This window comes from Pinus tabuliformis, chromosome 3_2, assembly GCF_031772625.1.
Source record: "Pinus tabuliformis cultivar Carrire ecotype Pingquan chromosome 3_2, CPIR1, whole genome shotgun sequence".
Classification (NCBI taxonomy): Eukaryota; Viridiplantae; Streptophyta; class Pinopsida; order Pinales; family Pinaceae; genus Pinus; species Pinus tabuliformis.
Genome location: NC_142302.1, coordinates 245016923 through 245030790, shown reverse-complemented (window position 1 = coordinate 245030790; position 13868 = coordinate 245016923). Strand labels below are relative to the sequence as shown.

General features: G+C 41.5%; 1 protein-coding gene across 7 annotated transcripts in view; it reads right to left on the bottom strand.

Moving 5' to 3' along the window:
• Positions 1-13868, bottom strand: part of HDA14 (histone deacetylase 14) — a 459743-nt gene that overhangs the window by 248915 nt on the left and 196960 nt on the right. For 5 of the 7 annotated variants that reach the window (XM_089416198.1, XM_089416197.1, XM_089416192.1 and 2 more), the window contains exon 4: positions 5160-5261. The exons of the other annotated variants lie outside the window; for them this stretch is intronic. In XM_089416198.1, coding sequence (XP_089272324.1) covers positions 5160-5261 — 102 coding nt within the window. The remainder of the gene's footprint in view (positions 1-5159; positions 5262-13868) is intronic. 7 annotated transcript variants of the gene reach the window in all.

Below are 13868 nucleotides of genomic sequence, written 5' to 3'. Positions count from 1 at the left end.
CTCCCCTCCAAATCCTCCCTAAGGGACCTAAGAAGTGAATCTCCCTAGGTACCAGTAGCGATGCCACCACTGCTTTGATCCTCTGTGTCCTCTGTGCCCCACATAAATATGGAGAATCCCAAGCCCCATTCAAGGCACTGTCTGGAGGCCTTCCAATGCCACCACCTTCAACAATCTCTTGCCAAGAGTGTGTTAATCATCCCATGACCCCACGCACAACCAGCATAACCAGATGACCCATGGAGTCCCCTCACAAACTGATTGGCCACTAGTGATGACTGAAACTTCTCTAGCAAATGTGTGCACTCGACTATTGGGTAAGCTATACCACCAACGCCATAGTCAATCAGCGTATCTAGTAAATGGTAGGTAGTCCCACCTAGATCCCAATGTCAACCTGGGCCTCCAGTATCCCTGATGCCTGAACGCGCCTATCGACTCCCACTCTGGCTTATGACCGACTCTATATGCCTAGCCCACTCCACTAGGTACCAACTCAAAATCTCTCGCCATCCAACCCCAATGGAAGGATCGAAAGCACAAACCCCCATACATGGAACTAACCCTCCAACCTGTAAATGTTGCACCCTACGCAGCGCATGTCGTCTCGTCTCACTAGTGTGGTCAACACATATAATCTATCTAGGTAGCTCTGCCTCTCCCTCTCCAATGTACAGAGGCAACCTACTAGTGCTACAAGCCCAATCTTTCTATGTCTGAAGAGTGCTACTCTAGCGCTCCAATGTGTGCTCTAGTTGTACCATTAGGGAATTCAACTATTCTCCAACGTGAGCCAGTTTGGTCGTTGACTCAGTACAAACAAATCCCATGCCCTCCAGCTCCTCATTTTGTTGCAGAATGGCCTCTCGTACTATCGTAGCCTTCTTTTTCAATGTAAAAAGGTCGGCCTGGAACTGACAAAACTGTTGTGGGCAGCTATCATCTGTAAACTTGGTCACATCTTTGGACCCCTCGGTGTCTTCTGGCACCTCGTCAATGACAAATATATGTCCAGGAACCTCATCAATCTACTCTGGGCAGTCATCGTCTAAAAACTCGGTCACAGTGGTGGGTACCTCATCAACTATATGCTCTGCTTTCTCCACTGAGGAGTCAACTAGAGCTAGCATGGGGATCTCCAACAAGGGTGAAGCCTGTGTCACACTGGGTGTATCTACATGCTCCTCACAACACTGCGTACCCTCTACCTCATGTTCACCCTCGTCCTCAAGCTCCTGATATCTAAAGCCAGGTCTCCACCAGCAGAATAGCCCCCTGGTCTCACCCTCTAACTGTTGTTGTTTTGCCCACTACCTTTGAGGAGGTCTAGTGCCCAGATTTTGTCGACTTTCCCGACATGGTGTAAATGGTTGCACCCCCATGGCCTGTGCACTTCTATTGTCTCTGTTGTAAGGCAGAGGATGGATTTGGTCTGTCACCTTCCTCAACTAAACCAACCTCTCATCATTCCAGCAAAATCCACCCCAAAATTCTTGCATACTGAATCTTCCTTGAGCCATGGATTTGTCTATGGTTTCACCCGTCACTGTGTATACATGCCCCAACACCTTCATGATCTTGCTAGCTTCCCCATAGTTGGCCAAGATCATGCTTTGATACCACTGTAATATTCCAAATTGAAAATTTACAGTAAATAACATAAACATGTACAAGGTGTTGGAATTTCTAAGTCTAACCCGTTACAAACCCTTTATGTACTTTCTGATTTATTCCTACCTACTTGTTCTGATAATTAACAAGTTATTTACCATGTAAATACTGGAAATAAATACAAGTACATGCTCAACACATTACAGATCATCAACTGAAGGAAACAAAACAAGCACACAAGTGACACCGTTGTTTTTGGACCAATGTCCCTAGAAAAACCCAATGCGGGAAAACCGATGCAGCTATCTAAGGGTTTTATTATTATGCAGTTTCTGAATACAATCTGGGTGCCAAAACTAGCTCACCCAATAGAGAATAATCCCGGTAGTAGTACTCCGGCAACTTCTCAGCTCCAATCTGCCCCACGAAAAACGCCAGTCTCAGCCTCTAGGGACAGCATCAGCCTCTTCTGCCCTCTGCGTTAGCTTTCCCGAATGTTCTGGCTGTTCTCGGCAATTTCGGCTTCTACCCTCTACATCAGCTTTCCCGGTTGTTCCAGTAGTTTCGGCTGTTCCCAACAGTTTCGGCTTCTGTCCTCTGCGTCAGCTTTCTCGGCAGTTCTGGTTGTTCCAGCTATTCCCGGCAGTTCCGACATCTGCCCTCTATGTCAGCTTTTCCAGCAATTCTGGTTGTTCCCGGCAGTTCCGGCTTCTGCCCTCTGCATCAGCTTTCCTGGCTGTTGCGTTGATCCTCCTAGCATTATCTCTGCCTCTCTGCTTTTGTATTCACTGCCCCTCAGCTGCAACTCTGATCACTCTCTCAACTTTCTCAGCAAACCCAGCCCCAAAAAGTCGAAATCTTGATCTCTTGGCATGTTCTCCAAGTGACCCTCAAGCCTCCTCTTATACTTTTCTCATTGACAAATGAACGGCCGAGATTAAGTCCCTAATCAACGGCTAAGATTAGATCTAGCTTGATCCATGACTTTTGGACCATTCTAACACAGTTTTATATTAATTCACATCAATATTTTATTTTCCCTAAGTTTAGACTTAGGGACTCCATTAAAATATTAATTATTTTAATATCTCCCAAACTGTTTAGAATCTGCCCAAACCCTTTCTGGGTATGGAAATCTCATGTGCCTTAGCCTCTCCACCAATTTTCGTGGCTAGAGCACATCCGATGCTACCCAAAATCAACAAAAGGAACAACAACCATAAACAAACACTGCACATGCATATCAAAACACCAAGAAAATAAAGCAAAACAGTTGAGCCATTTTAATAATCTCGAAAATGATGAGTACAATGAATAAGGAAAATTGAACCTGGTCTTGCTACTGCAAGCTATGCAAAACTCAGGTGAGACAACTTTGATGAGAAGGAAATATTGGCCCAAACTAGTACTGCGCGCTACCCTAGAAATTAGTGTTGTTGCTGCTAGAGTGGGACTAAATATTTTGCTCTGAAGAATGCCTGGATCACTTTGAAATTGCAACCACGGGCTCCACTCTTCGTACCCAAAAATACTCAAAAATTTGGCCCAACTCCAAGCCAAAACTGAACCCACAAAGTTATGCAAATTTACTAGTTAATCAACAATATACCCTGCTATAAGAATGAGGATTTCAAACTCGAATATCGCCTAGAAAATTTTGTAAAATTAGCCGGAGGCTCCTTTCCATAAACCCAAAAAGGGTTTGGGCTAAATCCACCGACCCCTGGTGACCCCCAACAAGTGTGAATTGCCCAATTTGGCCAGAAAACGCCCCAGAATTTGATACTACTGAATTATGCCCAAATCTACCATGGGAAAATTCTCCCAACTCCAGCGAAATTCGCCAATAAGAAATACTTCCTATCTTCAGCCCTTATCCCTCCCAGCACCACTTCTTTAAACCCTTGCGCAACACTTGTCCAAATAGCTTCTGCGCCCTTGCCAAAAGACAGAAAAATCGACCCAGATAATAACCTCCAATCCAACCTGGCAAATCATTGTCCAAACTTTGGGCTAACAATAAGAAAATTCCCTGCAAAAGCCCGGAGCCTCTAACCCACGTGTGCTCCCACAATGTGCTCCACAAAAATACCTTTGCACTCAAGAAATGTGCACTACTAAGTAAACTCCTACAATGATGTCCAATGGAAGCTCTGAATTGAGCTCCCCAAATTGCCTCACTAGGGAGACATGTGAAGTTCTCCGAAATGAGGGTGGAATTCCCGCTCAGAAATTCCTTGTGCAGAATAGCACAGACTGTCTTGGCTAAGCAGCTCAAGAGAACTAGTGTTAAATTGTCAAATAATCAAAAGATACCAAATGGAGGCCTCCAAGCTTTATTTATAATTGTTATCCCTCTTCCTTGGTGATCACCACCTTCCACTAATAAAATATTAGTTTGCCGCCATTCTTCACTAAAATAATAATTACCACTTTTCTCCCACTTCTCTTTTTTATTTAATATCACCAAAAATCGGCAAAACTCCTTAGTGAATTTTGCACTCACAAAATTTGGGAACATTACAATGCTCCAAGATATCATCTGCAAATATGATATGTCATACAATATGAAGTGTAACTGTCCAACAAGGTTCTTTTCACCTCTGTGAAACATATTGTTAGACAATTATATTATAGTCACTTGTTCAGTGTAGGATCTGTCTAAAATGAATAGACTCTTACATGGCCTTATTTGGAGAAATTGTTATGCAAATGTTAAATCTATGTTTGAGTACAGTAGCAGGAAACTCTATTTGTTCATACACAAACAAGCCCTGCTGACCTCAGTATTGAACAAGAGAAGGGTACTTAGGATAGTGAATTTCATTGGATCACCAGAGTTAGTACTGTCTGGTCATATAGATTATCCTATAATATTCAAGCGTTTGAATGGCTGGTTTTATACCAAGGACTGCCTACTTGGTCTAAAATAGTCAAAACTGATGTAACAAATGGCAAGTTCCCACATTGTGGAAGACCAGAGACAGTCAAGCATATCTCTGCTCCTAGGCTAAGCAACATGTTGGAATATTATATAGGAAAAATTCATATCCTCCTAGAAGGAGACATCCATGCGTGCTTCCCTACTCATTGATTGCTGATCTCCTGGATTGAGTTATTATAGTGACACCTGCTATAATATTTGATCCTCATATTTGTATTCGCAGTTGAGGATTCTCTATAGGTATGTATTTGATGGTTTTGGAAGGATGACTCAGTCCTTTTGGATGCTAGCATTTGATACGTTATCTGCTCAAGTTAGATAAAGGCTTTTTGTCGATACAGCATGCTTAGAATATATCTGGTAAGGCTTATTATGATTTCTTTGCAGTTTTAACTCACTAAGATAGATAAGAACTGTACTTGTATCAGTATGCCTTTCTGCATAATATAAGTACTATTCAAAAAAAAAAGCTAATAACCGAGATCTATTGTCCATAAAGAACAAAGAAACAAAAAGTAGTGTGGTCTTTCCAACACCAGAATACACCATTTATTGAGAAGCAACGAGGCATATATATCCTAAATAGCAGTGTGAAAGAAACTACCTTTTCCAAGCCCATTACATAAGCACTCGAATGGACAGCTGCAATGTCATACACAGAAGCAGATCTAAAGTTTTGGATACGTATTACTTCCTTGCCACGAAACTGGATACAACAGAATATGTTTCAATCCTAAACTGACAGTAAATTTTAACCGCCGTAGAGGAAACAATAGAAAAGCATTTAAATCACAGTAAATAATCTGTTCGATGTTAATTGAGAAAACTACAGTCAAAAGTAACAAATATAATGCATTATTCAGCTTGTTCACTCTTACAATATGAAGTAACGAGCTGTAAAAAAACACGTCTGATTTAGCTACACAATCATCCATTAAAATCACATTGTAAACAAACTATAACCAAGTGGCCCACATGAAAGCTATAAAATGTTCAATTTTTGTAGGTTGAAAGAACTTGGAAAAGAAATTTATTATTAAGATCGTAATACCCCCAATTACATTTATGCCTAAATTTCTTGAAAAACTGCTTAAAATTTTTTACCATAAATTTCTTCAAGCAATTGCAGAACAGGTACCATGAAATTATGGCAAAAATAAAATAGAATTGCAATGTGAAAACCAGAAATGCTATAAACTCATAAGAAATACTCCAGAACTAGACTTTATTTAATTACTAAATATAAGATTACATGAACATAGCTGAGATGGATAAACTGGCTTCCAAAACTCTCTGAAAAATCAATAGTTGCACCTGTGAATTCTGAATGAATTCACCAAGGGATAAGAAGGGTTTTCTTCCACCCTCACCGAATCACCCGAGGGTTTTCATCCCGGGGCTGACTGAAGTTGAGAACTACGTTCTCAATACCTCTCACAAAGACAAATACTCAAATCCAAGATGTCCCAAATGATCTCTTCCTCCTCCTTTTAAAGGCCCGATAGATAGATCCCCAATCTTCCAAAAGTATTTTATTTTACTATTTTATTATTATTCTCAGTGTTGCACATATTGCGATAATATCGGAATTATCACGATATTATTGCCGAAATAAACCTTGCCGATATTATCATCGGTAATTATTGCAATAAATTGGGGAATTCGAAATTGTCACGATAATTTAATTTATCAAAATAAATTCCGGAAATTATTGCAAGTCGAACGAAATTATTGCCCTGCTGCACCGAATTTCATTTTTAAGTGTCCAGGTCTAGTTTTTTTTTTATCATTTCGGTTTTTTGCTTGCTGGGATTAAGCTCTGAGAGGTATAGTGACCTTGTGACCTGACTATAACTAGCGAACAAAGGGATTTCCATAGATTTATTTGCTATTAGTTGAGTATTTGTGGAGTGGATATCTATTCCAATATACCATTTCCACATTTCCAGGTATGTAAAAAAAAATCTCCTTCATTTTCTTTGTTTTTCAAGATCTAGTATAGGGTATGCAATGTTCATTAGATATAAGTCTTTTTTCTCCCTTTGAATGGAGAATTTAATACTTATGTAGCTAGAGTATTTTCATTGGAGCATTTTTCATGTTTTTTCAATTTTGTGGATTTGTATTCTATTTCAAAATTTGTAATTCTAAGTTCCTCTCATTTTTTTGTCCCATAGGTTTACAAATTGAATCAGTGCTCTAGACTAGAGTCTATAAACTACACATTCCAAGAATCAAAATGCTGATCCAATCTAGGAGTGTGGTCTACCCTATGAGGGTCATAATAGAATGGGGTTAAATTGCAAGCTATGTGGTATGGAAATGCTTGGTGGAATTAGCCATTTGAAATACCACCTTGCCAGAATACCAAAGAATGAAGTGGACATTTTCCCAGTAGCCACCACAAAAATTATCCATATTGCAAACCAATCCATTTTTCAAATGCATAAGAAGAGAGATCAAAAAGAAGAAGCAAGGCTTGAGCTTGCAAATAGATCCACAAGCTTCTCAGCAGTGGGGGAAACCCAATCCTCGCGCACACCTTCTACAATGCCTAGCCCTTCCACATCCTTGTTACCCACCATTTTGGGGGTGATATCCCTAGGAGAAAAAAATTTCTCCAAGATGGTCCTAAATCAGCAGCTAGTAGCCCTTGTAGCCACTAGCTAGCTCATTGTGCCATTTCTCCGCCACCTGAGCCAGCCAAGTGGTCCCTCGCCCATCTGCCATGATCGTATGTTTAAAGGTGGGCCTCCGAACCTAAAGGTATGCCTTGTCATTTGGAAATTGAGTATTGTAGTTTGTTTATCATCGAAACTTCTGGGCATGCATTAATGGAGGGATTTGGCAAAAAGAATGGGTTAGGTTTGTGTCCTTGTCCCCTCGACCCCTTTTAGGTATTAACCTTGGATTCTAGTCCCGTGGGACCTCTTTTACTGACTATTTGGCTCTAGGGATGGTATTTCATGGGAAACCCTGATTTGGGTTGCGTGGTCCCGCTCCCTTATCCACTTATGTTACCCTCTTTCCATTCATTATTACCCCATTCATCATTTCTCCCACCTGGGTCCACATTCCTCCACTGGGTCCACATTCCTCCATTAGGTCCACATTCCTCACCCTTAGGCCCGGGGGACTTCGAGTGCCTGCTCGGGCAAGGTATTTCCATTGGCATTTCAGCAGTAGTTTCATCAGCATTTTAGCAGCAGTTTCACCAGCGTTTTGGAGGACTGCGCAGGACTGAGAGGGGTGATGCAGTTCTTTCTAGCAGGAGGTCTGGGTTGAGGGTCTACAGTGGGATTTGTGCTGAGAGATAGAGCAGGAGATCAGCCCTTGCATATTGGAGAGTTTGGGAAGAGGTTTCAGGCAGATTTCTGGAGGGTTCCATTCAGTGGCAGCGCAGAGCATTGAGGGACTGTGCAGAACCCCAAGGGGGTGATTTTCGGGGGTCGGCCATTTCATAAAAGCCTTCTGGGTTTTTCTAGGTTTCTTGAGTAGAGTCTGATTCCAGAGTTTCAGCCTTTTCTGAGGAGGGGAGCAGGCCCAAATCCTCATTTGATTTCTAGCAGTAGCAGCAGCACGGCAGTTCTCCAGCAACTTGGATGCAGTTCAGAGGAGCCATTCCTTTGTTGTTCTGAGTGTATTTCTTCACTTGCCTTGTGCAAGTCGAGGTGCCATCTTTCTGATCACCTCCTGTACTCATTCTATTACTCAGTATAATAAAATGGCTTAGCATTTCTCTCTGCATTTCTTGAGTATCTGCTTATGGTTATATTGTTATATGTTGCACCATTGTTATTTTTATCTCTTGAGCTTCTCGGCTATTATACCACTTGTGTGTTTTCTCCTATACTCTTAGACAAAGTCTGGAAAGGGCCAGGTAGCCTCCAGATCTCATCCTCTTTTCAGAGGCAACATATCTGGTAAATGCCCTCCTAGTCCATCTCTGGTTGGAGATTGCTTGTGTTTGAGGAATATTCCTAATAACGGATATTACAGCAGAGAAGTACGACAGACACTGAGGGATGAAGAGGAGTTTGTTGGATCTCCTAGAGCCGAGAAGAGGCAGCGTAGACAACCAGATAGATACCAAGCATTGGTTGCTCATGTTGAAGAACCCTCTAGCTTTCTGGAGGCTATTCAACACCAAGTATCAAAGAGGATCAGTTTGATGTAGAGAGGATCAGAAGGATTCCAGGGAAGAAGTGCTTCATCTAAGGTGGAACTTGGTCAAGAAGTGTCTGTAAAATTTCTCATTCCTATTTTGCTCACTATATTTTGTACAAATTTGCTGAAGAATAATAAAAAACCTCATCTACTTCACCAGTTTTGTCACATTGGGTTTTTCTGGGGATGATTATCCAAAAATAATTGTGTCATTGTGATTGTATTTGTGCCAGTATAATTCCTTACATTTATGTTTCAGTTGTGAAGGCTGCAGTAGAATATATTTCAATATTTGTCGGAAGAACACTGTAGATAACTTATTTCTGAGATAATAAGTAGAAGAAATAATATTAATCACTACAGTAGGATTTCTATTTAGAAATTTTCAGATTGACCCATCCAGCAAGACTATTACAGCCTCTTCCCATTTCTAAGGGGAAATGGGAGAGTATCTCTATGGACTTCTGTTAAAATTGGCAACTAGGGCCAAACTCCACATGGATCGTATTATTTATGACAGTGGATATTTTTCTTGGATTCCTCTCTCCGAGAGGTGTAGGATTGATCTAAAGATCATTCGATTCTGACATGTACAAATGAAGTTATGAATTTATTTTGATTATGGTCAAATTGTCAAGGTCGGCCAACAAACTTATGTAGGCTCAAAAGCCCAACAGTCACGTCTATTCATCCTCAATGTTGCATATAAATAGAAGGTGACTTAGCCTCATTTGAACACACTCGTCTTCACACTTCTCTCTCTCTCTCCTCATTGATTGGGTACGGATTTCTGGGCCTCTCTCTCTCCACACATCCGAAATTTTAGGAGAGCGAAATTTCAGGAGGCCAAAATTTAGGGAGGCCGAAATTTCACAAGTGAAATTTCAGGAGACCCAATTTGGACAATTTGACCAAGCTTTGACCAACATGCATTGACCTCCTTTCACTGTGTTTTTGTGAGGGCTATCTCTGTTTGGGCAGCCCGCATTTTTGGGCACAAAAATCGAGGCTAAACATTGATTGTTGACCAGCGCTGACCGCAGGTGGGTTGTTTGACCAGACTTTGACTTGGCTAAATTTGACTTTTTTGAAAGCTATTTTATCTTGTTTTTTGGAGGCCAAAGTTGACTGAAGTTGACCGATTTGCTGAGGGTCAAATCTGCCATGTTGACGAGTGTTGACTTTTCTGGTTAGGGCTCTTTTGCTGCTACTATCAGATTTGCAAATTGTACAATCTCTCTCTGCTGAACTATTGAAGACTAAAAGAAGATTTGATCAAGGGTTTCCCCACATTGGGGTTTGTCACTGGATGGTGCCACATCTAGTGTCCTCTTGTCTTGGCTTGTCTTCCACTGTTTATGTTTATGTTCTATCTGCATTTTACTATCACGTTGATGTGATTGCTAATCTAAATATTGATACTGGGCTAATAAAGAAATTGAAGTAAAATTGCTCTAAAGCATAGAACATACCATTGTTGCTAAAATTAACATGGTATCAGAGGTGAGATGAAGACAAAGCCCAAGCAAGAGTGAAAAAGAAATCACCAAAGGCAGTTGGACAAGGACAAAAGGTTCAATGGGTTCCTCATCCTAGTTCTCTGTTGAAGACAAGCTCCATGATAAATCTGACTATCATGGATGGAAGATGTCTCTTGATTTGACCTTGGAAGAAAAAGAAGTGATGGACTATGTGCAGGGTAAAATCCCTAAACCTCCTTCAAATGCACTGATTTCTGCGAAGACCAAGTACAATAGGGCTGAAGTCAAAGCAAAGAAGATTATCAGGGATTCCATTGACAAGCATCTAGTGGCCTACATCTCCGAATTGAAGACATCCAAGGAGATCTACGGCAAGTTGGTCGGCATGTTCAAGGTTAGTAATGCTAATCAAATTCTATTTCTCAAGAATAAGTTGAAGGATATTAAGAAGGGCAAGGACGAGGATATTCAACCTATTTCTTGAGAATTACTGAGATCAAGAATGATCTACTCTCAATTGGAGACGTCATTCCTAACAAAGAACTTACTCTCACCATCCTTGGAGGACTCCCACCTGAGTGGTATGTATTTAGAACCACTGTCCTCAACAATGATCGAATCCAGGGTTTGAAGAATTGATGTCGAGATGCATTCACGAAGAAACAAGAATGCTAGAGCAAGAAATGCCTTCTAATAGAAGCAACCCCACTGCATTCTCCACTCTTGCCAAAAGGAGAAATAATGCAGGGTCTAAAGGTCATTTCCATGGAAAGCATGCATATAAGGGTGGAAGGAAGGGCAGGTGCTTTGTTTGCAATAAGTTTGGCCACTATGCAAGGGAGTGTCCAAACAGAAGGGACACATCCCATAATGTTAATTTTAGGTATGTTCTATGCTTAGAGCAATTTATTTCAATTTTCACAGTTAGCTCAATATCTTTTCCAGATTAGCAATCACATCAGCATTAAAGTAAACTGCAGACAGAACATAAACATAAATCGCAGAAGACAAGCCAAGACAAGAGGACACAAGATGTAGCACTAGCTAGGGACAAACCCCAATGTGGGGAAACCCTTGATCAATTCTTCTCATATGTTCTTCAATAGTTCAGTAGAGAGATAGAGAGAGAAAGAGATAGTACATTTACAATAGAAGTCAACACTTTGACTTATCTAAATAAGAGCATAGATCATCTCTAAGAAGATGATACAGGAGATCAGTTGAAGACATGCTGCTTCAACTGATTCTCCAAGGTGACTCCTTCACCTATCGTTGTGCTGCACCTCGTCATCATGTTGCACTTCACCGTGTTGCATCATGCTGCACCCATCATCACTATGTTGCATCTCATCATGCTTCACTAATCATGACTGTACCCATCATTGTACTGCATCATGTGCTTGTTGTCTCATGTGCCATTGTTGCACCATGTTGTCACACTGCTTATCCCAATGTTTAGCACTGTTGTACCTTGTTGTCACACATGTTGTTCCAATGTTTAGCACTGCTGAACCAAGCCATCATTATAACATTGCTGTTATCATGTTGTCATAGCTACTAGCATTGTTGTCCCACTGTTAGTGACAGCACTGTTAGTGACAACTACTCCTAAGATAGTTTGTTGCACCAAGCTCTATTACCTAGCTATCCCATTTACCTTGCTCCAACAAGGACCCTTGTTGTTGTTGTTGTCCCATGTATCATACCATTATGAACAGCCACCAATTTGACCTCCACTGACTGCCCAACAATCTGGTCCAAACTGATCCTCATCTAGGATCCAACACCTACAAGAAGTGTCATAGACAACATACCTTAACTCACTGTTTTGAGGTCTGATTAGTTTGCTGCAAACTAGGCCTGGTTAGGGCATATCACAGTCCCTTTGCCAACCTTCTTTTCCGCCCAAATTTGCTCCAAGGTGATGCCGCTACCCTTCCTTGTGGGGATGTGACCCTTCACAATAATCTTGGGCGGTTCTAGTCCTTACAAGGTCCACGGCCTGCCCTCACAGCAAGCTTCCATAGATTTGCAGCAACCTGGTTAAGGGTTTGCCCACCTCTAAACAGTCTCTTCTAGCCTCGACCCTCTAGCAAAGCTTCACGGCCCTCCTTCCAATAATTCGGTTACCTGAAATGGCCTTGAGATAGTACTTTTTCCCTCGTTGGAATGTTGCCTTAGCTATGGCCTAGTCATCCATTTACTCGACTTGTTACACGAGAGAACCGTCCTCAAATACATCCATTGCTCGACCTCCTTAATATCACGTTGTCCAGAATCTCCTTGGCCTTCTTAATCTAATTGTGATAGGCTTTAGACAGCCTGGTTAGGATAGCGTATGGGATGGCTGAGTCATCACTCATTATCTAGGGCACCTAACCCTCCTTGACTGCAGTTAGGGATTGTGTGTGTGGGTCTTCCTTAGACAGCAGCGTAGATAGACTTCCTTGACTGCGGCTAGGTGTCATGATCCCTTTAGGACAGCATTTAGATCTCTCCTCCATAACTGCGTTGAGAGCTAGATCATCCTCCTTAGGACTGCGCTAGGGCATCCTCCTTAGGACTGCGTTAGGGCTACTTCCTCCTAGATTTCTCTCACACTAAAACCCAAGACAAGTGGAGAGAAATCAAGAGAGAAGTTGTGTGTGAAATGACTCTCAAGTCATCTCCTTTTATACTAAAATGTTGAGCACATGTGGGGTTTATTTGGTTGTTGGCCGACCTTGACGAATTGTCTTATAACACAAATAAATTCATAACTCCATGAATACTTATCAAGATCGGATGATCTTTAGATCAATCCTACACGTCTCGATGAGAGGGATCCATGAAAAATATCAGCTGCCCTAAATAAGATGACCCACATGGAGTTTGGCCCTAGTTGGCAATTTTAACACATAATGATGATCACAATCATTCCAGGGGCAACTTCAACAACAACAATCAAAGAAATGGCAAGTCCAATGGCAAAGAAAAAAGGAATGTGGGACACTAAGGACATGGTCAACCCTCTAAGAAATCAAGGAACTCCAGGTATGAAGAACCAAATTTTGTTAACAATAAGCAAAAAGAGTACTATCTTATATCGGCCCTCTCCACTACCTCTCCTCAGGACACTTTGTGAAATTGGCTGATTGATAGTGGTGCCTCAAGGCACTTCACCAGATACAAGGAAGCCCTCTCTAATCTAATAGAAAAGGAGACAAACTTGGAGATCATCCTTGGAGACGATGCCACCTATCTCGTGAAGGGAGTAGGGAATGTTACCCTTCAATTGAATCAAGGTAACACTAATCATTTGCAAGAAGTACTATACGTATCTGATTTCAAGAAGAACCTGCTATCCATTTCAGCCATGGAGGACAAAGGATTCAAGGTGGAATTCATCGATGGAAAGGTACATGTTTGGAAAAGAAATTTTAAAGATGCTTTTACTCTGGGGTTCAGGGTTGACACATTGTATCAAGTTGGAGGAAGTCCATTGGGAGCCATGTCTTGCGACACATCTCTACAATCTGAACTATGGCACTGGAGGTTTGCCCATCTTCATTATAAGGCCCTACCCGATGTGAGACAGATGGTGACAGGTATGCCCGAGTTCAAAGTAGAGCATGAAGGTGTATGTCCGGGATGTGCCAAAGGAAAACTTACAAGGGGACCATTCC